At 41.4% G+C, this 27,409-nt stretch overlaps 1 protein-coding gene across 1 annotated transcript; it reads left to right on the top strand.

Moving 5' to 3' along the window:
- Nucleotides 1-24,502, top strand: emc2 (ER membrane protein complex subunit 2). The gene is made up of 11 exons (XM_062398924.1): nt 1-70; nt 792-905; nt 4,482-4,546; nt 5,462-5,547; nt 7,263-7,320; nt 11,560-11,645; nt 11,942-12,001; nt 15,533-15,614; nt 15,856-15,966; nt 17,774-17,878; nt 23,959-24,502. Exons 1-11 carry the CDS (start codon nt 31-33, stop codon nt 24,043-24,045), a joined length of 894 nt encoding a protein of 297 aa, XP_062254908.1. The 5' UTR covers nt 1-30; the 3' UTR covers nt 24,046-24,502.
- The last annotated feature ends 2,907 nt before the right edge of the window (nt 24,503-27,409 follow it).

Raw genomic sequence — 27,409 nt, 5'->3', positions numbered from 1 at the left:
CGCACGACGTATGTTGTCAAAAGAAAAAAAATGGCGTCTGTGTCAGAACTGTACGATGTGGGTTGGGAAGGTAAGACTGAATATAAAATAGATTCTCCTCATGTGCCATTGAAACCAGTGGATTACTGTTCGTGTGCGTCCGTGTTCGTCCATGGGGGAGAGTCGTCGTTGTTCCACACGGACAAAACACAAGCGAACAGGGCAACGTGAAGTGCGTAGCTAATGCTAGTTAGCTTGTCTGCTAACTCCTCGGGTTCATCCAGTCATTCAGTGAACGCACACCGGCTAAATATAACGAGTTATTGGTGACATCACTCGGCTTCGTGTAGAGAGCTTTGTGTTTTAGTCGGATAACTCCCTGTCTGTAGCCGGTTAGCCAGTCATGGTGGCTCCTGCTAACGCTAGCTACAGCTACGTTTGTATAGACCTCTGGTAGTTTGACTGAACGGCAGTAATAACTACAGTGATGTAATAATGATATTACAGCCACGTCGTGTGCACGTAGGAGTGTACACGTAGCTCAATCATCATCACAGTGGTTTGAAGTTTTACACATTATGCGATAATATGCATACGCGTCCATTCAGTCCCCCAGAGTGTCTGAATATCCCCATACATTAAGTTGCATCACCCACATCAGGTCAAATGAGGATGACAATTCAATGCAAACGATATCACAGCAAAGCTTCAGTCGTGTGCTGCACATTCCCAGAGTTGCAGTACCAGACTTAACACAGATGTGTTGATACAGACCACTGTCCTGATTTTTTTTTTCATATCTCATTCCACAGAGATGAGAGACAAGCTCCGCAAATGGAGAGAAGACAACTGCAGGAATAGTGAACAAATAGTGGATGTTGGCGAGGAACTCATCAGCGATCATGCATCAAAACTGGGAGATGACAGTAAGTGTTTCAAGACAAAACAATTAGCACATACAGTAAGTCTACAGCATTTTGACAAGGGATACGCATGAAAACAGGTGGGCGAAATGGACAAATATAATTCCCTTATATCAAGGTAAAGGTTTTCTGTCAAAATAGATATTTATAATCTGGAAATGTCACAATGTTATTCCTTTTTAAGTACTTGACTTTTGCTCCTGAGTCAAGGTTGAGGTTTTAAACTCTTCTATACAAGATTTAAGGTAGATCAAGTATGTGTTTGACCTCCTCACTGTGCTTGCACAATGCATAAGCAGAATTCTAGATGTTGATTTCCTGCCCAGCTCTAAACACACGTTTAAACTTCCTGTTTTAGAAATACTTTTGTCCTTAATGATCAACTCTTGTTAGCAGACAAAACATATCTGTTTTGGTAAAAACACAACAAACTGCTTATCCACGTACCCTTGAAGCTGCTCCTTTGTCACATTAGAGTAAGAGATGAGTATAACCACCAGTTAAAAAATAAACAAATAATAATATTTACAGAGACTGAGACCACACTAATTTATTAAATGTGAGTTCATCTGGACAAACATAAATAGGCACAGCCTTGACTGAAAGACTCTCCTGAAGTACAAGATCGCTTTCATAATTCAGACAACCTGGAGATTATAAAGGGAAAAGGAAGAATACTTCAGTTTAATAATGGATGAATGGGATCAGGTTAATATTTGTATTTATCTTAACTTGGTTATATAGAACATGAGTATTCAAAAGACAAGCAGATAATTGGTAAAATTAGAAAATTAATTTGAAAGATGATTAATATGTAGATGTACAATAAGCAGGGATATCGTTGAGACAACTAAAAGGTCAAGTACAATGGTGTGAACAGTTTCCTTTAGGGAATCTCTGCTTCCTAGTAAGTACATTATGCTTATTTTTCTCATTTTATATATCAGGCAACAGTGAGTTCTACCAACCATTAACATCTCAAAAGTCACGGTTTCCTACAGTTCTGTCCTGTTGCATTACCCTGTAAAACTCCCTGTTACCCCATTCTCATGATTCATACATTCCTTAAAGGGCTGGATACACACTTACATGCCATGGTTTAATTGAAACCAACTCTTAAATTGGCTGTGAAATGGGATTGCAATTATCAGAACAAGAGTTGGCATCATTAAAGACAAGAAAAACTTCAAGCGTTTGTTTGTTCTGTCATAACCTGCCAGTGTCGGGGTGGAGTTGGGTTTTCTTTTTCTTTTCAATTAACACAGGATGTTTGTTTTGCCGAACATGTCAGAGCAGTCTGTCAAGCATGTTTTACGGATTCCATTAATAGGCTGCTGTAGCCAAGCCATTAGTCAGTTTGATATAATGTTACAGTTGACAAAATTATAATGCTTCATTAAACATTTCGTTTAAAAAAAAATTTTTTAATGTGCTTTTAAACTTTTAATTAATTAAATTGTCTAAATCGACTTTACAGTACACAGTATAATGTAATGTCTTACCAGCAGTTACCAAAAGTAGATTAATATATAAAAAGACAAAACTTAAAAAAAAATAACAAACCGAATCGTTGTGTTGGCAGTTGTGCTCAACATGTCTTGCTTTATTAGTTTTTAAATGGAACAAGGCTGACAGTTTCAGACTTTCATATAGGTTTTATTTATTTGAAAACAGGTTTCTGCCCTAAATAAATTTCTGAATGAATCATGGAGGAGAAAATACAGAAAAGAGAGGTTTATAATATAAGTAGAGCTGTTTATATGACCAACTACAACCATGTATAGATCAGCATTAAAATAGCAAGATAATTAATTTTTACAGTATATTTTAAAGGCTGAGCTGCAGAGATATACAGAAGTATATTTTTATGAATTGACTATTGTTATAGCTACTGGCTGATACTGGAGATTTGAAAATTCAACATCTTACAAACATTTATTTGACTTTAATATAAAAATCCATTCAAGAATTTGTTGGTGAGGAAAAATGTCACATAACCTTTGACCAAACCTTGCTTTATATCTTATAATAGTGTTTCCCACAGAATTTGATCCCATTTGTAGAGGTAGTTGATGTATACAATACCTTTGCAGACATAATTATTAAATATAACTGTATATAAGGTGCACCACTGCAAAAGTTATAATTTACAAATGCTTTGTTTTATAGAAATAATCAAACAATACTTGTGCACAGCTCTATATCTGTTTATTGTCAGTCTCACCTGTTCCGTCTCCCCCACTGGCTCTCCCACAGCAGCATCTTGGCTGCTTTCTTCCTCCTCTCTTACTACTCTCTCTTCATCAGCTGCAGATATCCCCCCTGACTCGCTCTTCCTTTATATATTTGTTTGACCCTTTGGACTCAATTTTCCTCATATCTAAAAACATGCAAGTCAAATAGGGAATTTATGGATGCTGCTCTTTGGTAAATGTAAAACTGAACTATCCGATTTTTGGTAAACATTTCCATTGTTATAGTAAGCTATAACAATGGAAATGTTTTTTCACAGATGAGTGTCTTGTTTGTGTGTGTGTTCGTCAGAGAGAGAGAGAGAGAGAGAGAGAGAGAGAGAGAGAGAGAGAGAGAGAGAGAGAGAGAGAGAGAGAGAGAGAGAGAGAGAGAGAGAGAGAGAGAGAGAGAGAGAGAGAGAGAGAGAGAGAGAGAGAGAGAGAGAGAGAGAGAGAGAGAGAGAGAGAGAGAGAGAGAGAGAGAGAGAGAGAGAGAGTGAGAGAGAGAGAGGAGAGAGAGAGAGAGAGAGAGAGAGAGAGAGAGACAAATAAATAAGCTCTTTTCAGTTCTATAATGAAATTAGCTTTTACCAATTTGAAATAGTAATACAAAATTGAAAAATCAATATGTAAGTTTCTTGGAATAATATTGTGCCAATATAAATAAATCAGTGACTGGAAAACACTGATGTGTTTATTGAAATTGCTAAATCAATATTTTTTATTTTTTAGTGAAAACCATTTGGAAGTAAAAATTTGTTGTGCCATGTGAACTCAATAATGGTTTACACAGTCACTCTGCTCACAGAAGAGGATAAGAAATGTTTCTTAAGCTTCTCTAGTTTCACAAAACATTAAAATGTTTTTACGTAGAAATGTAGCTCACCTCTTTTCCTCTGGTACCATTAACACGCCCTTCTTGATGTGTCAGCAATTTTAGTAGAGAGTGTCAGGATGTCATCTAATGATGTGGAGAATTGTTAAGGATGCTGGTGCATGGTCATTTTCAGTTTCACATTTTCAGTTCAACTTAATTTTGAAAGTTAGAGGTCATCATAACAAACAGAAAAACATAACAGAACAACCCAATTTTTCTTAAATGTAATGTTGTTACTGCAATTAAATAAGTTATTTATTACAGAGTCACTGCTGGCAAATACATTTAAATGAATTGAGAAAGTTCTTTGAATGAACTCTTCAGTTGTTGATTCACTTGGTGGAAGCCTGTTTGTGTGCAGATGACGAGGACAGACGTACACGTTCAATACATCATATTTCATGTTACATCGGACAGTGGAAAGGAAAGGGCGTTAACACAGTCTTCTTTGTGTGTGTCTCTTCTGCCCAGTATGGATTATTTATGAGCAGGTGATGATCGCAGCGCTGGACTGCAGTCGGGATGACTTGGCTCTGGTAAGTTTTTACTGTACTAACTTACACACCCAGGTGCTTCAAAAGCAAAATGTACGCCCTCTCACAGCTATTCCAATTTTGCTGCACCCATTTGGCCAAATGTGAAAATCGGATTTTCGTTTGGCCAAATGGTATTTCTCTGTGTGTACTTTGGAAAAACACTATGCTGAGAGTTGGAATTAGAGGGTGTAGCAAATGAGAGAAGAAGCATGCTTCAAGTGTTAGCTGAACTTGGCCATCATTTACCTCCTTTTTCCCCCAGGATTTATTTGCCTTCCTAAAGCCTAATGTGATGTTTCTGAGTTCATGTTCTGAAATATTTATATCTCTGAAAAAAAGTTAAATGTGCACAGGATAAAAAAAGACAAGAGGTCAGAGTAATTGAAATGGTTCATCTGTAATCAGTATGGAAGTGACAAATCCTTTGGCAAAAAGAATGACTCATTGAGAACGAAGAAGGCAGAACTCAGTCATTAGAAATAGTTGTCTGTTGGCTATCCTCTCAGCTCTGCTGCCAGACATTTAAGAAAAGCACAAGGACCAGACTTGAGCTGATGGATAGCGCAAATGATTCAGATCACGCTGCAGACTTTTCCATCTCATTCAGGATAATGCTGAATGTGATTGCAAACATTCCTTACCTCTTACACTTCTCTCATCAAACAAAAAAAAGCTCTGAATGGAGGGGGAAGGAAAGTATCCTCACTCTTTTAATATAAACTGTGAAGTTTATTTTTGAAAGCCTGCTTTCGTATCACTATATTAGGTTTGTTTAGCTGGAGCAATTCAAGGCAGGTGGTTCAGGTTGAAATATCACGAGTATCTGTCGAAGTAAGCGTGTGAGAGCATGAGTGTAACACAAAGTTTAGCTACAGCCATCTGTAATTGGTCTCTCCTCTGCCCACATCCTTACAGACCTGCCTGCAGGAACTGAGGAAGCAGTTTCCAGATAGCCACAGAGTGAAGCGATTATCGGGTATGAGGCTGGAAGCTTTGGAAAGGTAAGCATCGGACCGAACAAAGGGCTGACAAAAAAACACTATCTTGCTGTTATTTATGATACTTTGGGAGGATTGGGGGCAAGAAACAGTTACCAGGTCTTAAGTGGTACAACGGTCTGGGTGTGTGTGGTAGGGTGTGTTTATGTTGGCTAACCCAGCATTCTTTAGGAGAGGAGGGGAACATAGAGAGGAAAGGTTCAATGCTGGGTAGTCCTGTGGCCCTTTTGCCTGAGTTAGGGATTCCCGGGACGGAAGTGGTTGGATCCCACTGTTATTGTTGGGGTCCCTCAGTCTGCTTTGGTTTCTGTTCTTTATTTGTTTTCTTTATTTTGTCACTCCTCATCTTTTCCCCTCCTTATTTTAATGCTTTTTGGCCATCTTGTTTCGGTGTCTGGGCTGCGAGTATGTCCCCTAAATATTGACATGTGCTACAATTTCAATTTTTGCCACTGGCCCTTCTCGTCCTACCTCAATGATATGTTTTATTTTTGAATCTGCAGGTGGTAAAAAGGGAAGCAGAATGAAGCATGAGCAAGAAAGATAAACAAGAGGGGTATTTTAGTCTGCTCTGAAGTAAGGGTAATTCAATCTGTTTACTTCCTCACTCACATTCCCCACCCGGATCACCATTGCTGGTTTATCGGTTATGTCAGAGTTTATGTGATAATTGAGAGTGATTGCTTCGGCACTGTCAGATTAAATAAACGGCACACTGGGATCTAATTGGCAGCAGACAGAGCTACACTTGAATGACACAGCTTCAAACGGCAAGGACACACACACACACACACGCACTCACAAGCACACGGTTCCTAAATAAATCGTGAGTGGTTGCCTGGTGCCATCTGAAATCTCCCAAAGTGTGGCAGAGTAATAAAGTGAATGTGAGGGAAGCAGCAGCGCTGGAAGTGGGGCTGCTCAGCGTTAATGGAAACCAGAGTTGCTTCTGTCTGTTGCTGGCTGTGGGCGGGGCAGTTTCTGATCACTGAACCCCTCCTTTGACTGCTAAAATGTTAGCATTGCAGATTTCCACCAATAGAAACAAAAGTTGAAGACTCATCCGTCAGCGCTTGATTGGACATGAAAAGTAAAGTTCACATGCCTCCGATTCCCAGATTTCTTTACCATATGATTTGATATTTACAGCTCATAGATTTCCCTCTTTAAACAGAATCATGTGGTGCAGTCCAAGAGTATAGGCTAGGCTGCGTATTGTGTAAGATATTGTTGCTTATCAAGATCTTATGAGTGTATTTTCGTATAATGTTCGGGCCAAGAGACAGACAACTGGACCTGAGCAGTAGCTCTGGACCTGGAAAGATGTAAAAGCAGCAATTTGATTTTGTTTAAAGGTGAATCAAACTGGATCCAATCAAATGAAAATACAGACAAAACAGACAAAACAGTACACTCTGTTTGTATTGATTTCATGACTCATTGTGAAGTGATATAAGCTTCTCACAATGTTGGCTGCTTAACCAGCAACCTAAACTTAAATGAGTGTTTATTTCCTCCTTTAGATCACCACTGATTTCTGAACAGGGTCACTGTAATCACAGGAACCTGCCATGCTGTATACAGAAACTTGACTACCTTGAACTCTGTTGGATTTCCCCACCACCTAATTTTAGCCAACGAGGGACTAGGATCTGGGATTGGTTTAAAAAAATTAAATAATAACCAACAAATTTGTCTTCTTTTCCCTTTCTCTCAAGATACGACGAGGCCAACAAGCACTATGATTCCATTCTTCAAGATGACCCCACCAACACGGTAAGACTGAGTTTTCGGGACAGATTGGGGGAAAATCTCTCTGCTTAGCCTTATGTCTACTTTGCTTCACTCTGTGGTCTCAGCTTTTTTGGCAGGCTTTAAATCTGCCAAAGCACTTTGGTGTCAGTGGTGTGAGTTTGCTAAGTTAAACTCCCCTTGGCCTCCCTGACCTCAACCGCAGTGCTGATCAGCCTATCACCCACACAACTGAAAAGTGTTAAAGGGGAGGTGGGGGTGATTCATGGTCTTAGTCAATGGCAGACATGTTTGGTGGAAATAAAGTGTAAATAAGGCACTGGCCTTTGAAGACAGTGATTTACTGAACCTTTCAGACCCCCACACTGGACCAACGACTGAACTCCTTTCCCGGCTTCTCTGTTGCCGTCTACCAGCTTTGGGGGCAAAGTCCTGCTGATAGGTAGACGCAGACGAGCCCAGAAAAACCCTAATTTCTCTGAAGCACTCTCTGTGCTTAATTCTCTCCCCAATTTTTTATTCACCTCTGTGAAATGACTTGCAGGACCATGTCTAGCCAATCCCACACCACCATCTCAAAACAAAATGTACCTGCTGTAAATTGGTTCCATACGGACATGTGGCCACGCAAGAAAATAAATCTTTTAAAGGGTTTTCAAAAGAAACCATGACCTTATTTATTTTGGCCGTACCCCTCCCCCTCACCCCAAAGATGTTCAACGAGTTTCCTGTACCACGCTGACATATGGATCGGTTTAGATGGGTTAAACATTTTCTAGCTAGAAACAACAGAATAGATGTCCTTGCGTTGGATGCCATGTGAAGATTCTTCATATCTTCAGCTGTCTAATCTAATCAAATAGAAGCCTTACTGAAAAAAACCTCTAATAATATCCACCTCTCTTTAATGTACCCCACCCTCCCTGCTTGCTTTCACTGTGGCATAGAGGAACAGCCTCCTAATCTGTATGTTCCCGCCTCCCACTATGCTCTGCCACAGCTGCTGCCTCCCACCATAGGAACTCCCACCTTTACTTTGTCAAGACCATCTTGTTTATTTAATACTTTTGTTGCTGTTGGAAGTTTGCAAGTCGGATTGGCACGTCAGACTTTAAAACAAGGGATAGGACTGTTTTCATGGGCTTGTTCCCTCAGTTTCATTTAAAAGAGTGCTCAGGTCGCAGGAGTATTTCCAAATGAGTTTGAAGGGCTGCAGAAAAATTATAAAATGTTTTAATTTGTTATTTTGTCCAGCAAGTATGTGCGTTTCTGTTGATGCTGATGTTGCCAAGAACAAAAGCCATTCAACTAACTGAAAGACTACCAACCAATACGACTTTGATTTCTTGGTTTTGTGGTGTATCCATCTTTAGCGATGCTAAAAAAAGCAACATCTTGCAAAAACATTTGTGTTTAGTGATATTCTACTTTCTTCAATTAGGCTTGACAAGAAAATAACATAAGGATAATTTGCAGTGAATTATCTGAAGATATTCGGTCCCGTCCAAGACAAGATTGAAGTAAAAACCACAAATCGCGTTATTTTCTTGGAACCCTTTCCTTTTCATATACAAAATGTGTGCTGCTCCAGCTTTTTTTTTTTTTTTTTTTAGGTCATCATCGTAGTCTGCAACAATTTGCTTTAGCATCAACTCACTGTTTTTACAATGGGAGTTGTAATTTCAGTGAATCCCACGGCACCTCCCAGACACAGCACAGATCCTCAGGGGATTCCAGAGACATCCTCGGAAAGGGAACGGTCGGTTTCCTGGTCTCTGAATGTTGGATACTGCCATCCTGGCGAGTGTAGGATGTCAGTCAAACATGGGGCCGGGAATGGAACAAAACAGACAAATAGGTTCTCTGTCCCTGGGATATTAACCTTAAACCCTTTTTTCCCCCACAATCCTTGTCCTTAATGACTTGGGTGTAGCAGTGGCAGGTGGAGCGATGACATGGTGACATCGTTCAGGTTTTGCAGCGAGAGCTATCTCCTCCCTGCATGTTGTCCAACACACTCTTAAGAACCGGGCGAGGGATGGGCCTGAGAAATGGCGGAAAATTGGCGACCACAAGGAAGACTTGCGAGGCATCCCAGAATGCGAAGCAGAGATTGGAAACTGAGCTGTTGTAATTACAGGCTGTGGAATAGATGTGGTACCCATTAACCAAAATTGTTGAATCAACAAAAATTGCCCAAGGTTTTTTTTTTTTGCCATGGCGGTGTCCAAAAAATGTTTCAAACTCTTAGCCCTTCCATTGCTTGCTATGTTCCAGTACCTACAGCAATGATCTGGCAAAATTCTTGTCTGCGTGCGTAAATGCATTTTCTTTCCACCTTTTTAGTTCCTCTTCTGACTATTTTAGATCATGTAGTGCCCTCAACATTTGCATACACTGATGTGCCAAATGATCATTTCTTTACAAATGAGTAGACTCATTTGTTGCTTTCAAATTGAATCGCAATACTCTAATTTTACCATAATCATTCAATATAAACAGGTAGGATTTCTAAAAGAAGCCACTGAGGTCATATGGACGACTCTTGAGGTTGACCCACAAGCAAACGCAATTACAGATTTATCGTAGAACAAGATTTAATTTGTCAGGGTTAGGTAATTTGAAATTGAAAGCCTCAGTCCTGAATTTTACCACAAATGCTAATTATTTCCAATAAGTAAGGGAAGAGCTTCATTTAAAAATTTTAAATATGTTTTGTAAAGGGTCATATTGGAAAATAAACACCTTAATTGCTTTTGTATACAAGAAAAGTTTAAAGCATCATAAAACATTTGTTTAGTCTGACACTTCTTCCCTTTTTTCCTCCACCCTTATTCACCTACATAGGGTGTGCTAGATGTGCCACCCTTATTGTGATGTTATTTATTATAAAGAGGTCATAAAAAGCCAGGGGTGATGTAAATAATCTACTCCTCACTCCCAAGGCCTCCTCAAAGCGCTAATTAAAAAGGAATCACAACAACAGAGAGATCAGACCCACTGCCAGTTTTTTCTGGATCATTAGTTAGAGAAAGGAGGAGAGAGGTGGTTTGGAATTGCTTCTCGTTTAATAAAGTGCTGTGTGACTCTTAGGGCTACCAACTTCCATATGTTCCTTTGAGCCCCAAATGGTTCTTTATCTGGAAAAAAGGAAAAAATGTTGAGGAAAAAAGGAAAGGGGGTGTGACGATGGTTGGAGTGCACAAGTGCGGAACTCCACATTTAACATCAGTATAGAGTTTGTTGTACTTTTTCTGCTTCTCTTATTTTGTATTGGATGAGAAAAGCTCCCACATGCTTATACGTTTTTTTGTTATGTAGTCAGATGACACAAAAGGGAAATAATGACCTCTCTCTGTTTATTTTTGCTCAATAGTTTCTGTTCAGATTTTAATAATCAAACAAAAATAGGTGAGGTGAGGCTGCAGTTTTTCTTTAAGTCGTTGTATCAGCTTGATGGATAAGTTGTTTTCTTATGATTGATGTGTCAGAAGAGGTCCAGCTTTACAGCCCGCAAGACATGACTCATACACAGTCATCAGTAGCTCTGGTTATGAGTATAGAAGAGGAAGCCCTATTCAATCAAGTGAATAAATAAAATAGGCTGTGGTAGGGTGGTGCACTCCTAATGGAGTGGCAGCCTCCTGTTAAGGTTTTCACTCACAACCAAAGGAGGGAGGAGGATTGGGGAAAGACATTTGGTAAAGTCAGAGCAGCAGGAGTAATACTTTCTAATTCAGATTGATGAGAATCTAATCCACCTTGAGGTCACTTCAACATCGGAATGAAGAGGAAAGCAATTTTCAGCTGATGTAAGTTGGGCCAGTGGAGAGCTCGCTGCGTGCCGTGTCGGCAGGAAGACAGGCGTTGGGGTTTTGGGGAGTGTGCCATTTTCCCCACTTGTTTAGGGTATGACTCACCACTCTATCTCAGCCACTGAACTCACTCCTAGTCCTACACTTTGACTCATAATGTGCGTGTCCATCTCCTGTTGGCCACTATCTCCCATTACATCTTGGTCGACTTAGATACATTTTACTTCCTGTTGTAATACACTTAAATGCTGTTTCACCTTATATATGCTCATAAGAAGAATCTGCATTATTTGTCTCATGAGAGTACCAACACTAAAAATACACAGATGTAGACACTGAAACTTACAACTCTTGCGCTCACTCCTTATCTGACCCCCCCCCCCCCCCCTTCCAGACAAACACTTGAGGTGCTGAGGTCCTAATCCTGTGTTTACTCTCTACACTACAGGCAGCAAGGAAGCGTAAGATCTCCATATTGAAGGCCCAGGGGAAAAGCGCGGAAGCCATCCGGGAGCTCAACGAGTATCTGGAACAGTAAGTATTTCTTTAAGATGGGGAGAGAGTAAAAAATACCTCTCAACCACCACTGGCTTTTACGTTAATTAAAAACTACTCTGCTTTCAATTGAGCTGGCACAACTTGTGCATAAAGTACTATAAATTAATTTCATTTACCTCAAAAGTTGAATAACTGTCACTATTGGTATTGTAATAAGTAATATTGTACTTGCATTTTGACTTAACTATGTTACAAATACATTCCCTGATTTGAATTCACTGTATTTGATGAATTTATAAGCAACGGAACTTATTGACATTTTGTGTTTACAGGTTTGTTGGGGACCAAGAAGCGTGGCACGAGTTATCAGAGCTCTACATTAATGAACATGAGTAAATGCTTTTATACAACATATTTTAAAATCAGTTTGAATGGACCCCAAGAAGGAATTGTGACAATGAAAAAGGGAAAATTTGAATTTGGCAAGACAAGTTAAAGAGAGGTCAGCAATTAAGATTTTTAAGTTTCATTAACTGTTTTTATCCAGCTCTACAACTTCAAAAACTATTTTATTTATATTTCCTGTAGTATATAAGGGATCTAGGATTACCTCAAATTCTGATATGGAAGGCCAAATTACATTAATTGTCTATTTGCCTTCTTAAAATACAGATTTTTGTTAATGATGTTAGCCACCATTGTAATTACAGCCTATCTGTGTTAGACTTTACTACATAACGTAATCTACCTTTTATTGCAAGAATCACAGAATAAATAATCAGAAAAACAAGGAAGAAATGGTAAATATCTCAGTGGGATAAAAAGCACTAGAAAAGATAATAACAGGGTCAGGACATGCAGGAAATGATCTTGAGCTAATGCAGTTGTCTGTTTAATCTCCACACACCCTTTATTTGAATAGTTAAGCCAAAGAAGAAACACAAGTGCTCCTTCTCATATCCGTTTAAACACACTGGCATGGTATCACCATGCTTGACACACTGGAACAACTGATTTGAATATGAATGTTTTCCTCATAGAGGCAAAGTATAACAAAAATGAATAAGGAATAGTTCCAACACCCTGCAGAGCAAAATTCATACTGTATAGCTGATGTTTGTTTCTGTGATTCTAATTATTTTAATGTGAACTATTCATTTAATGATATATTTTAGCGTATACAAACTTCCTTAGAAATTCGTTGTCTGTTTGCAACCACCATATCTTTTGGATGAATGTCAGTTTAACACTTCAGACTGATGGCTTGATCTCCAGAGGGTCGTTGGATTGGCCACAATGGAAGGCGGTGAGATTCCTAACTCAGCCAGAGGTCTCAAAGGAACCCTGTCCATGTTTGTCACATAAGAGTAGTTTAATAGGATTTCAGTCTTAAGTCGCCTCTCCTGAATGTGAGAGTAGAAAGACTCTCAGACCCCCAACTGATATCTCAGTTGCTAAGGAGAAGTGCCAGACGGACTGGAGCATTGCAAGAAAAAAATATAGCCTCCTCCAAGAATGTTTTCGTCTGCGTTTGTTTGTCTTTTGCAGAATTCAAAAACTACTCACCCAATTTATTTTTTATGAACTCTACTGAGTGCCATTCTGCCATTTAGTTCTTTGTCACATTTTATCTTAATAGTCTGGGGCTCAGAAGTAGCTTAAGCTGCATATTTAGTTGAACTGTTAAACTATTGGTTGTTCTGGTGTGTCCAGCATGGTGATTCAAGAAATATTCTCCATCTTGTCCTATATTCTAAAAAAGGGTACGTGGGCATGCAGGCGCACTAGCCCCGGTTGCACGGTTGCTCTGATACTATAGTAGCGGGAGCAGGAATGTGTAGCACGTTGAGAAGGCTACTTATTGGATATTTCATGCCTTTGTCTGAGAGGCTTTCTTGTTGTAGTAGTCAGAGGAAATCCAGGGGTGAGCGGATTATCTCCCAGCTTATCCCCACACTTCTAATATATCACACCATTCACTCCCACAGCCCCTTATCTATAGGCGTGTCAATTTCGTTTCTTTGTTTTCTTTATTTTGGGTTACAAACTCCCATTTCCCCTCCTCCTCCTCTTCCGGATAGCCTGGCATTATCGCCTTTTTTCCAGAGGGATGGAGCGGGAGGCTGCGAGAAAAGAAGAGAGAGAGAGCACTTGCTGTGAAATTCCCAGGAGAAGGTGGTGGCACTTTTCTTTCCCCCCCAAGCCAGAGAAAACAGAGGCTGATGGAGAAGCGAGCTAGAGAAATAAACTCTCCTCCCTTCACTGCACAACACCCTGGGAGCTAAGAATAAACAAAGCAGTGTGTCTCTGCACTGCCATTGCAGGGTTGTTAGGGTTGCAGCAGACATCAGTGTTAACACATTCAAACTGTAATTAATATCCTCTGAGTTGACACTTCTAAAACAATCCTCACGCCAAAGATATTTAGACATGGGATTATTTTTGCATGGAGCCGCTGTTGGGATCTACAATTGGCACTCATTCTGACCCAGCCTGTGAGACTGTTCAGCAAAATTGGACTGGTCATCCAAAATTACAGGATAAATAGTAATAATTTTTTCAAACATACTTTAGACAGTCTGAATCCATTTTGTCTTAAATGCAGTCAGAATGTGGTATTAAAATGGGGGAAAGCCCACTCCTGATGGTTTTTACTAACCTCCAAAAGAAACAAATACGATTCTTACAGTCTCGCACATGATGGTAGCTACAACCTTACTCAAGAGCTGTGGTAAAGAGGGAGCTTAGGAGCAGCCGTAGGGAGTAGCTTAGTGTCGGTGGGGTTTGATGGCTCGGAGGAAGAGCGCAAGAGGTGAGGGTCTGGCTCCGGTACAAGATTGTAGTTGATGGCTGATGGAGCAGGCTCTGTTGCAGGCCATGGCCACTGCACGAGCACATCTGAAAGTTTTTATGAAGAGGAAGTGGTAATTGTAAGCAGCCCCCAACCATCCAAGCCCTCTGATCTCCCCCTCCACTCAACCCCTTCCCCCTGTTTATTTATTTCTTTCTCTGTCTGCACCTTCCTTTCCCCTCCTATGCTGTTAATCTTTCTGCTAGTTACTTTGGCAGACTTTAAATAACCTGATAAATTCTTCATGTTGTCGCAGGCACATAGTGACAAAGAGGTCCCTATCTTGAGAAGCCCCATGACACGTGCATACCTCTTTTGGTCTTAACGCTAATGTTTATTCAGAAACATAAAATCTGCTCAGAAGTGAAACATTGGCTACACAAAAATGATTTTAACTTTGAATTAGTTTGAATGTGTTGACAGAAGGCCAGTGCAGCCCTATTTTACTGCTGGTAGGTTTGCTTCTGCCTCGGTTTGTGTGTGTTGCCTTCCATTTGTTAGGTGCGTAGACGTTTTATTGCTTTGTATTCCAGTGATATACTGTGTCTCAGCTCAACTTGGCCTGGTATCGTGAAGGGGAAACTGTATTAGAAATGGAGTGGCAGCAGATTAGTGTGAGGTCAACAGCTCAGCAGTCTGCTGCTGAGAAGTGATCTCATCTGAGTATAGGCACAGTGTGCCAGCTCTTACTGTAGTGCTGACCTCAGGAAGGTAGTTAACTACACATTAAAGGCTGAAAAAACATACAGACGAAAAAGATTGATCCTCAGTGTCCCCAAAGGAGGAAGAATCACCATACTAGATAGGCTTTTACCTTTCCAGCTGTCTGCACTGACTAACCTTTACTGTAAGCCTTTAAATAAACCTAGTCATGTGGTGGATCTTTACGGATCTCTGAAACATCCAATGGGCTATAAGTCTGTCGCACCCATGCCCCATGTAGTTTTCAATTCAGATTTATACCTGCAAATTTATTGGCCATAGATGTTGTGCTTCACAGTTGAGCAAGCTAAAGGATGACATATCCACAGCTGTATCAATCGGCTTACTGTTTCTCTTGTCATTTCCACAGCTATGGAAAATCTGCGTTTTGTCTGGAGGAGCTGATGATGAGCAATCCTCACAATCACTTGTACTGTGAGCAGTACGCTGAGGTAGGTACGCGCTTGGATGTCCGTCATCAAGCATGGGGGCAAACTGTGGAATATATGTTAGAGCTCTGTGAAGGGTGCCTCTCTCAGTAACAGAGACACTGACTGACATACTTTAACGTCATTGGGAATATAAGCTCATGAAGGGAGATGTGTTTACATGGGGTTGTCAAGTGTTGCTTGTTCAGATGTTCTGTCATTGCTTGAACTGCCCCTCAGCACAGCTTAATGCCTTTTCACACAGGTGAAGTACACTCAGGGGGGACTGGAAAACCTGGACCTGTCCAGAAAGTATTTTGCCCAGGCGCTGAGGCTGAACAACCGAAACATGAGGGCATTGTTTGGTCTGTACATGGTGAGTACGGCTCTGCATGGAGGGAAAGTGAAAAGAAAAAGCAAATAAAATAACAACAGCAGAACCCTTTTTTGTTACCCTGTGGTTTGTCAAGGTTAAGGCTGGCCAGTGAGTGTGTCAAGTAACACTGTAGTGCGTATGTATGTGTGTGTAAATGTGTTATTGGGGGGGAGCAAAGAAGGGGCTGTCAGACAGGTCAGCTCACTGCTGACTCAGACGGTGAACTCCAGCATAGGAAAACTCTGCCCCTCTGGAGCTCTTTACTTTATACTAATACCCCTTTAGTGAGACCTTCTCTATGTTTATGACTTAAATAAATAAAGTATGCCCAGAGAGAGAGAGAGCGTGAGAGACACAGAGAGAGGACAACTGCTGTAAGCTATCATACCTGGTGCCAGTTTGATTGTAGTCTTTGCCAAACTACCTTTTCTTCCATGTATTTGTTTAAATAGGATGTTGTCTGCTCGCACCAATGTATCACATGTAACTGAGAGCTGACATAAAAACACAAACAAAGCAGTGCAGTGAATAAAGCGTTGAGAGTGGAAGCAGGTCTAACACAGAGAGGCCCAGTGTTTTCCTCCAAGCAGCAATGGGATTCTTCAGGTGGTCCGAACACCTCCCAGCAGCCCCGGACACAGGAGGAGCAGGGAAGGGTTCAAACCAAGACATTTGCTTCTGTTACCTCTCAAGTTTGTCTGGAGATGGAGCAGCCCCTGCACGGCTTCCTGACAAGTCCTCTACTGAAACTCTACTTTTTAATGGATACTTCAGGAAAAATATCTGTCAAGATCCTGCTCTGGATAGAAAACGTTGTTTAATAAAATGTTCTGTCGCAGGGAGTGGCATAAGTTTTTTTTGTTTAATCGCATTGGTCCAATTTAGTTTTTTTCTCATCTACTTCAGTTAGGGGCTTTTATCGATTATCAGTCACTGATTTGTCTGAAGAGCAAGTTTTGCGTATTGTCAGCTCTGATCGCAGGTCCGTCTCCTGACAGGTGCAAGAAGTTCAGTGAAAGGCCAGGAAACTTTCACCATCTGAGTCAAGACGTGCTAGCACTGACCTCAGTTGGGTTGTGGGTTAGTTACTCACAACACTCGCGTGGGGATTCCCCTCCATAATGGTGCACACTGTTTTTGGGGATAGCCTGTCTGTGTTGACATCATCCAAATTGAGGTTTCTCCCGAGTCCAAAAAAAAAAAAATATAGAAATAATGAAACGCTTACTAAAAAGAACAGAAGCCAAACCATTTTATAGAAAAAGCAGGGCCAGGTTGATTGGTGTGTAGTTAAAGTTTCAGCACGCTGGTAGGGAGGGCTTTGAAGCGCCGGCAGGGTAAGCCCTCTGGGGTTTGCTGTGTGGAGATGATGGCAGGAACATGGGAAAGACATGGGATTTGTGGTTCGGAGGGGAGCTGTCGGGGCAAGCAGAAACCGTGATTCACATGGCGCTCCTCTCACTGCTCACCGGGTTTTCCTTCTTTCGAAGACTTACCAGGCCCTCTCATCACCAGGAATCGATGGTGTTGGAGAAATTAGGCCCCCGTTAAGTGACAATTTACCCATGAAGCATTAAAACGCTCACTTTTTCCCCCCATAAATGATTTCTCCTGTGTCATCAGGCCAAGGTCTGTTTTTTCTCTTCACTCTGCCACAATGACTAGTGGAGTGGTAGAGGGTAAGAGTGGTTGCACATTCATCTCAATTACGCCTTTATTGCTGTTTCACCAAGTTTTGATATAAGAACACCCCTCTTCCCCCTTTTCTCCTTCTGCTTCTTCCTCCCGCTTTCTGTTTTTCCTCTAGTCTGCAAGTCACATCGCTGCCAGTCCTAAAGTTAGTGCCAAGGTGAAGAAGGACAATATGAAGTATGCTGCCTGGGCTGGCACTCAAATAAATAGAGCCTATAAGGTGAGTAATCATAAGACTTGATATAGCTGCATCTAGATTCAAAATGTATTTTTTCTTGCCTCCATATCTTTAGTGTCTGTCTACGACTGAGATTTTTCACTTTTTCCCACATCAAAATTCATTTTACCAGACACTGAAAACCACCGACCATATTGTTTTATGACTCTTCTGTTGTGTTTGAGCTTTCATAAGGTATTTGCACACAATGTCCAAACATCCAGAAATCCCCCTCATTTGCATAGTATGCAAAAAGTATTCACAACCACCAAGTGACCCGTGAATGCACAGCAATCCTGATGGATGCCTTTGACTCGCAGCGCTGAAATTACAACCCTGGTGTCTTTCAGTGTGTCTGGGTACATTTACTGTTGATGTGTTGACTTAAGGCCACAATGTCTGGCAAGACTTTATCCCACACCCTGGCTTCACAGATGAGCTTCTCACAGAGCCACAAGCGGATTCTTCGAGGACGGCAGTCATGCTAGACTGTAGCAGGGAGTTGTCTAATTCGTTGCTTCAGTGATCTTCAAGTTGAACTGAACCTTGAAGATCCGCAGCAAAATCACGAGCCTGAATTTAGACTTAAGTCGTGCATGGTTTTCCTAACAGTGTTTAAAATGAAATCAACAATCTCAATTATTTTCCCAGAGAGGTGTTGCTCAAACTTCATTACTAGGGGCTAATAAACAGATGTCTGTCCATTTGAAAGTGTACACGTCTGCCCGCATATTAGTATCTGCAAAGTGTTGAGGGGAAAAAGTGAGGAGCTGCTTAGATTGTTTAACTAAAATGGTTTACGACGTTGTTATGGCACCCTGAGTATTAAAGCATATTTAAAAGAAATCTTATTTTGCCATACGAGCCCATATGTGTTGCTTATTTGGGCTCCGACAGTTAAACATGTAATAAGTGGTTCTTTGCTCAGCCTGTGTGGGTCCTGTTGAGAGAGAGAGGTTCCCTGCTGAGCCTCTAAAGACCGCGTCTCACCGCACTTGGCTCCCCTCGCCTCATAGACACATTTCATATGTCGAGCACTCAGACATGTGTGTGTGAGTAAAGTCACAGAGAGTGGCTGAAGCTCCTGTGAAAGAGAAGCTCCCGTTTGTTCCTGTACGCTCAAGTTGAGGTGGAAATGAAGCGTCATGACCAAGGAGGTGTAGCCTGTTTTGTTCAGGCTCAGACTTAATACATAGAGATAGATCTGTTTAATAAAAGAAAAATGCAGCGGCCGTCTTTTTCAACAGAATTGGTCAACTAAATGTGACCATTCCACAATACTCGCCACTTTGATCAGACCGCTTGCTGACCTCACCGTCTCAAGAAGTGTTTGATCCCAGCAGGGGAAATTATAGATATCTCCAAGTGCAAATGCTTCATCTTGTCAGGGGCCTCAAAGAGGGAGTGGGACAAAGTGTTAGAAAATGAAAATCATATTTTTAGGAAACTTGGCAGTGTCTAAACTTTTTAACGACATCAGTGAAGCGTTAAAGGACTCAGGCTTTGACTGGACATCTGATGTTGAGTAGAAGGTAAAAGGGCTGCCGACCCTATTTCTTGTGGACATATCACACTTATTACAACAAATTTAATATTTGTGTTTCAAGCTGATTATGAATTCATTAATGCCAGTTCCTGGGATATATGGAAGTAGATCAAACAAGCTTGGAAACAGATTTGCAGCAGCATTGCAACTTCATCTGAAACTCATTACAGGTATTAGACAGTACCGTAACCAGTAGTGTAGCACGTGTTTTCCTTGCCTAAATATTTTCTTTATTGCCAAGGAGGCATGAGAGAGAGTTAAACCACAGGCAGAGAACACACGTGTAAGATTGATGATGTTGGCTGTTGTGAATTAGCTATTGTGTGTCTGCAACAGTAAATCACGTTTCATTTAGCTGACGCTTTTATCGAAAGCGACTTAAAATAAGTGCATACAATGAGGGTACAAACCCAGAACAGCAAGAATCAAGTAAGAACAATTTGCTTTAAAAAAGTCAATATGACAGCTTTTTAGAGAAGTCCTAGTTGCTCATTCACACCATACAATTATTGTAAAACCAGGGTTGGTAATGCTGGACAAGCTAGAAAGATCAGCCTATACCTTTAAAAAAATTCCTCAGATACATCTCACCCCCTCCCATTGGAGCTATACCCCCAAACTCATGAACATGTGCTGCCTGACAGCTGTTAGAAGTTGACTTTTCAGTGACTGACTCATTAAATTCTGGCCAACGTCTCTTCTTTACCAGTGTATAGCTGCTTTCGGAAATGGAGTGAACTCCTGAGATTAACTGGACATTCTGTGGAGGGGCTGTGTGTGTTAACTTAAATGTCTGACTGAGAGCCTCTGGACTTTCTATGGACTTCCTCCTGCGTTTCCAATATGAGACAGAGGGGAAAAAACTAAAAGAAAACAAATACCTCAGAAAGACAAACTGTGCCATACACCTAGAGGATACGGACGAAGATGTCAAAAAAATGTTTTGATGATAAGAGCTGAGGCTTGTGTTGATGTACTGTTAACAAACACACGACCTCCGCAGCTGAATTAATTTGTTACATCCTGCCTCTGTTTGCTGCACCTTAACACTCTGGAGATATCCGTGTTGTTGAGCAGTGAATCAGTTGTGCATGTGTGAAAGCAAATTTTTGGAGCAAGTCCGGACCCAATTCTCAAGAGATCCTCCGGAGGTCATGTTTGAAAACTGCCTTTGTCTTTCTAGTTGATAACTCCGGTCCAACGCTGTGTCTTATGAACCCTGGTTAGTGCCAGACATGTCGTTAGTGTCAGATGGCTACACCAGTGAATTCAGACTGAATGAAACGATTGATCATATTTATTGCATTCCTGCAAGGGTCACAGACAGCAGCTTTTTTCAGACACTTTTTATTACTGAAGGCTTTTAGAACGTAAAGAGGATTTGAAGAAATAAGATGAAAAGTGTTTCAGAAACAGCTTACCAGCCAAAGCCTTAACTAGTTAATGAAGTTTCATTAAAATCATTGCCAGGGAAGCTAACATGTGCATCACCATGATAGATCGACCATGTTCTAGTGGCCCTGAGGAAAATGTTTATGGCTGTGTTGTTATGATGTCAGACTGATATACTTGTGCTACTCTTTGAGACCAGTCTACAAATTGTCAAAGAGTTGACTATGGTTTTGACCCCATGCTGTTGATAATGAGACACCTCAGACAGTCACGCCTTGGTGCTTCGGGTAACATGATGTGAGCTGCATCCCACCCTTCTGCTCATGCCCTGATGTACAACCTCCTGTATTTGTTTAAGTTGCCTGATAATAGGGGGTTGTATTGGGATCTCAACTCGACTGTGAGTGTGCATGTACAGTTTGTGTATGCAAGCTCGGCTCCAAGCACATGTCAACTTGTCGATGTTTGTTTTTAATGGCTGCTCTGTGAGAAGAGGTAAATGACAAGGTGTACTGTTGCCTCCTTAATGGTTTTGCTCCCTCGCCCCAGTTAAGTGACCTATGAGATCTTGAAAAGGAGCGGAGGTGTTGGCCTCAGTCATACTGCTGCGGGCTGCTGAGGGCTTGTGCTGGCTGATTGATAGCCCCTTTAAAGCGTTGCTCGTGTCAGTCGTCCACTTTTATTAGGCCCTTGTACCTGGTGATTGTCATACCTCAGTGTGAGAAAAAGGTGGGCAGGTGAGTGCAAGTGGGAGCAGACGTCAGCAAGAGGTCACAACTGACTGGGGCTCTTTAAACAAAAAAGAAAAGTAATAACCTTGGTTGGGTCGGCTGACATGTAAAAGACCTGTAGATGTGTGGGTTATAGGTGCAGGAGGGTTTAAGCAACCCGGCATTTCCTGCCCTGCTGCCCTAACTCTCCAAACAGATTCTCTGATTAGCTCTTCTGTCACGGACCACGGTCTCCCGCTGCGTCATGACTCTATTATCATATGCTCTAAATAGATGTGGAGCTGTCTGGTCTGCTCCTACTGTTTTAGAACAGGGCAGGAGTTAATGTGGTGGTCTCACCTCAGGCTGCGGAGATAATTGACTACCGGGCCCGGGGTAATGGTGCATTAGGCAGCAAGGCAATGAAATACACTAATTATTATAGCTACCAGACACACACATTCGCACACGCACACCCTAAATCTAGAAGAATGAGTCACAGTTGGAAATTACATAGCCAATTGCACACCTTAGCCAAGTACCCTCTCTAAGTTGGAGTTTGGCAAAAGAAGAAGGAACAAAGTTTTGCCATGGAAATCGAGTATAGGGTAAAGTTAGTTCCTGTTTGTTTAAAGCCTGTGCAGGACCAAAAGTTGATCGAATTTAGGTGTCACAGCAATAATATTTTAATGCTTCATGATGAATGTAGGATTAAGCTGTTATGGTGTTTTATTCTACAAATAGATAGCATGTAGAGGAGGAGTCTGATCTGTTGGTGTATTTGGGGGATTAAAAAAACAATATGCCACCATTGGTGAACGCACAGTACTTACATTTCTTTAATTGTTTTTTAAGTGTTGAACTAATTGTGTTGACAGTGTCATTGCTTCAGTCTGAGGGAAGGCCCCATCTCTAGAGGCTCATCTCTCACCTTAAGGACATGTAGGATCTCCTCTGTTCAGGGACAGTATTGCCAATTGGTTAGAACAGTATCCGATGTTGGACTCATGGTAATGGTGTTTGCATATTAAGTTAACTTTAAGGAGACTATGATGCAGTTGTCTCCTGCTTGTCCATCCCCAAGGCCAATACAGAGCTGCATATATTTGTTGAATTTGTGTAACTGGATTGTGACCTGGTACGTGATGGTGTGTCTGACTGATGTGATTAATTCCTTGTCTTCTTTAGATTTAACTAAAAAAGAAGAGTTATTTTTCCATCACCAGTAGAGGAGTTTACGTTTCTGTTTTCCCCCAGTTAATGATGTTCGACCTCTGGAACCCACTGGAAATTAAGGCAATCTATTACCGAAGCTGATTCAAACTTTGCACAGTCATTTGACCCGGAAGTTATTGTTGATTGTTTCCCAATGCAGACAAAAGGCAGATGTTAGTGGGTGTTAATGGGTGGTTTACAAGTGGAAAAGGCACTTTACACAGGTTTTAAATTGCCAGAGCTCCATCAGTGGCTACTGTTATCTGCCAGAGGGTATTTTCTGATATCACCATTAAATGTACTTTAATTTTGTTTTGTTGTAGTTGAACTTCAAAATGCTAACATTCTAAATGTAGCTTACAGCATCTTAACATCAGCTTGTTTGTTTTGTCATTGATAGAAAGATATTCCTCGTAGCCCCGTGACCTGCTGTTATGTCATGGCAGACAGAAACTTGCAGGAAATGTGTCGCAGTTCACATTGACTACAATGGCAAAGCTTGCATATGATGGCGCTGCCAGACATATGTGTTATAGCACAACTAAGCAGGAGTTTGATACCACTTTGGAGACATTTCATAAAGATTTACGATGGTGGACAAATGTGCAGAGATGAGGTTAATTGGACTCACCCTTCGTTATATTCCTGGTCCCCTGCCCAAGGTTAAGGAAGTTGTGTTTCTTTTTGCCGTGTTTTGAGGGGATGCCTGGTCTGTTGGCAAGATTAATTGGAAAGAGAAAGTGTGTGCCTGTGTGCGCATGCATGAGTTATCTTGTACATGCTCGTGGATTATAATTTGCGGCACATCCTGTGAACCCCGTGGACACAATGCTAAAATTAGAAGGCAGTGTTATGTATTCCTGAACTAGAGGCTATGGAAGTGGACAAATGTGGGCATCCTTATCTGAGCACACACAGACACTTCAACACACACACACTGAAAAATGGCATTTATGCAACTTCTTTTCATGACTTTTTACCAATTCTATCTAATGACACTTGTTGACTCCAAGATCATTATTGCCTCTGGGACAGGGATGTTTTCTCTCAGTAAGTGGAGCGTGGTGTACGGTGGATGAGTTTATCAATGCCTCTGTGAGGCTGTGTTCAAGAGTGTTTGGCTGTTAATTACTTTAGTTGGCAGATGAGCTGATTTTCTCTATTTCTCTCCCCTGCTATCTCTCTGTCTCTGCCTTTCACCATCTATCTCTGACATGCAGCTGGCAGGTCGCGGGACTAAAGAGAACAAATGCTCCATGAAGGCAGTGGAGGAGATGTTGGAGTCCATGCAGATCACTATGTCCTAGGAGCCGGCGCCCTTGTCCTTTCTGTTCAGTTTGGAGCAACTTGGCAGCTCAAATAGTCTTTCAATGTGACCAGAACCAGATAATTAACTGTTTCTTTCTATTTTGGACCTGTAATTGAGTAAACTTTACATGCTCAATGTAAGACGTTCCTTTCCCACCTAGCTGGTACCTACAACTGCAACAAGTAGTAAATAGTATGAACCCTGTGATCTTCCTGAGACTGGACTAACCTATTCCCATCCCTTTCTGTCTTTTAGTTTCACCTTGAACTGATATCACTAATTACCACATCATAGCTATAGCCATGTGACCAGTAAAGATAACAAGCTGTACAGTAACTGCTATTTATAAAGACAGAATGGAGATCGCACCTTTTCACACTGAAGTGCTGTATTGTCTCTGTTGTGTCTGTAAATTACAATAAATTTAAAAACTAAATAAACAATGTTTTTCCTTTTGTGAAATTTATCAAGATGTCTTAACAAAACTAATTGTGGAGTCGAAAATGAAAAAAACATGTAGTAGCAGATTTAATGTTTTGTTTTGGGGATTTCCATGTGCCTTAACGTCACGTTGTTTTCAGCACTCTGACACATTTGAACCTGCTGTAACTACACTGTGAAGGGATGAGAGGGACATTTGTCATTATGAAGGCAGCAACAGGGGCCTCTTCTTCCCCAGTGATTCCAGCTGGGAAATCCTGCCTTTCAATTACCCAAGCCAGCAGCTGAACCGACTTCAGCACGTTGAAGAACACCTCTGTCATTTCAGTTTAGAGAGCCTCGGAGAATGCTGCCAGTAATTAACACGCCACAAGTTGGAAAGAAAAAAAAATCTATTCATGAATTTGGGAACATGCATGACAGGCAGGGAAGAAAAACATCTTAGTGCAGCGAGAGGCAGCCCTGGTTTCCTCTGCTGTTGGAGCAGAACACTTGGTTCTGTAAATGCTGAATTTGAATTGATCCAAATGATCATCTTAAGTTGCCGCTCATCCGTGCAGGGTCAGCTGTTACTTCCATCTCTCCTGTTTATTAAGTCATTGCAGTTGTCTCATAACTTCACTCTTCAGCTGATGGAAAACTTAAGTGTTGGGTTTATGGTCTTTTTTTGGACAGCCTTTAAATTGAGAAGTCACCAGCTTACAAATCGTAATGCTCTCTGGCCTTGGTCAATGGATGAATGAGCCTGCATTTGATTTGCCTCACCAATCTGGCGGAACCAGTGAAAGCCAGGGTACGTTTTGAGCATAAACCAAGTTACTTTTTACAGGAAAAGGACTGAGGCTACATGAAGTGGTACAGGGTCAAAGCTTTTTGACTTGGGGTAAAGTGATTCCTTTTTGTTGTAGCTCCAATGTAAATCTCGGTTCATGCAACGGTAATTTATGAACTTATAAAGTTATCATTTATAAATGTCAATCAGTTTGATGGGTAGTCATGAGGTATTGCTCTCCAGTGCCAACCATACTGAGGCAACAGTGCCATCTGTAGTCTGGATGAAGTACTAGTGAGTTGGGTAAAACCTTTGGCTGTGTAGCAGTGAGTGACTGTGCACCTGGAATTAGGCTACAATTGTCATGCACTGGACTTAACGTGTATGTAATGTTACTTCTCACCTGTCTGCATTTATCAGTCATGAATCTGATAAATAAAGATTTCCCTTGCCTCGAGCTTCCAAACATATCCTTGTAGAGTCAAGGAAAATAGCATCTTGGCCCCGGTGTGCACTGTACAGTCAGAATAAACCCAAGCATCACTTCTCCCTGTTTACAACACCTCCAGCTCCTGACAGCCTTTTCAATCTTTGTCCCAGTAGTCCACAGCTTATGAATACCTTGTAAGTCCATACCTGGACAACAGAGCCAGAGCAAGAGACAGCAAGGCGAGGAGGGAACCTTCTAACCCCACTAAGCCGTTGGCTCAGCTTAATTTGTGAAGGGGAGTCGCTATTAGTGCTGCCCGTAATCCTGGATTCCCTGGGAGATAAGCCCCAGGAGAGGGTTTGCTTGTCTTCGGCTGCTCCTCAGTGGCCAGGTTAGCTGAACAGGATGAGACCGGCATGATAAGCTTTCACCGGGATAGAGCTGTGGCTGATCAGCCTATTTATCAAAGGCAAGGTGGATGATAGTGAGGTACAACTGTCCAAGGCTTCAGATACAAAATGTTTTTACAGTAATGGGATCCTTTTTTCTGTTAAGGTTCGTCCTCTTGGAATTATTCACCTGCTACTATTAAGAAAATAAAGTAGACTTGGTTTACCATCCACCCGACAACCCTAGTGAAAGCCACAGACACTGGCATGAAATCTCACCGGAAGATAACTACGGCTTTTGCTAAATTCCAGATCTCTACTCCAGAGCTACCGGCAGGTTTGGTTCTCTGTGTCCAGCAACTAGTGCGTGCACACACACAGGCCAGTCCTATGAATTGCCCTGTACCACAAGTAACATTGTCTCTTTTACTCAGACTTATCCAGTGAAATATCTAAAACAAATCTACTGGTGGATACCACACATTTGTGTAAAGACATTCATGGTCTTCATAGGATGAATCCTAATGACCTTGGTGACCCCCTGGCTTCTATATAACCATGAGTGAATAAATGCATTTTAATTGCACTTTAATCCAAAGCAGACGACAGGTTCATTGTCAGACCTTTTTAGTAATGCCACAGCCTCAACCTAACATTTGAGGAGGGGGCACTACATTGTGGAAAAGTCAGAGAAAAAGGCTACAGAGGTAGGAAAAATGAAGGAGAATGAAGTGAAAGTAGAATTAGAGACACTTCAGTGAGGATGGGGGTCAAAGTAAACAAAGAGGAACGTGAGGGCTGCAAGTGTACGAAGGAGTATTGAGCTGCTCCATGATGCTCGGGAGCAGGGTAGGTTTCCCAAAGTGAAGGAGTGAGTGGAAAAGGGGAGCAGGGCTCCAGCTAGCTCATCCATCTCTGTCTGTTTTAGAAGGAAATGCTGGGAGTGCTAAAGATGGATGATGCATGCAGTCCTAATCCTGCCCTGTCCAGTCACACAAACGGCCTGGTGATGAAATAGTGTTTTGGCTACGGGCAGGGACTGCCTGACCCACTCCCTTTTTTCTGGGAATGGAGATGCAGGAAAAATCAGAGAGTTGGATCAGCGGGACGGATCAGTCAAACAACACCTGACATGTAGGGGAGAGTTGCAAGGAGATAACCCCTCCATTCGCCACGCACGTTGGCCATCCAGAACTCACTTAACTAATTCACAATAATCGGCCACTCTAAACGCTTCCAAGCCTTTGATCGGTTTCAATTAACTTTGAATATCAACACATGTACACGCGTAGTAAAAGCCCATTTGTTATTCGGGTGTATTTGCATTGAT

This window comes from Platichthys flesus, chromosome 11, assembly GCF_949316205.1.
Source record: "Platichthys flesus chromosome 11, fPlaFle2.1, whole genome shotgun sequence".
Taxonomy (NCBI): domain Eukaryota; kingdom Metazoa; phylum Chordata; class Actinopteri; order Pleuronectiformes; family Pleuronectidae; genus Platichthys; species Platichthys flesus.
Note: the sequence above shows the minus strand (reverse complement) of the source record. Positions and strands in the feature narration are given on the sequence as shown.

What these genes read in the sequence shown, in the direction of transcription:
- emc2 (XM_062398924.1), top strand. Translation starts at nt 31, where the DNA reads ATGGCGTCTGTGTCAGAACTGTACGATGTGGGTTGGGAAG. An exon ending in AGGCTGGAAGCTTTGGAAAG is followed by an intron (nt 5,548 to 7,262) that starts GTAAGCATCGGA and finishes CTTTCTCTCAAG; the next exon opens with ATACGACGAGGCCAACAAGC. An exon ending in AAGATGACCCCACCAACACG is followed by an intron (nt 7,321 to 11,559) that starts GTAAGACTGAGT and finishes TCTACACTACAG; the next exon opens with GCAGCAAGGAAGCGTAAGAT.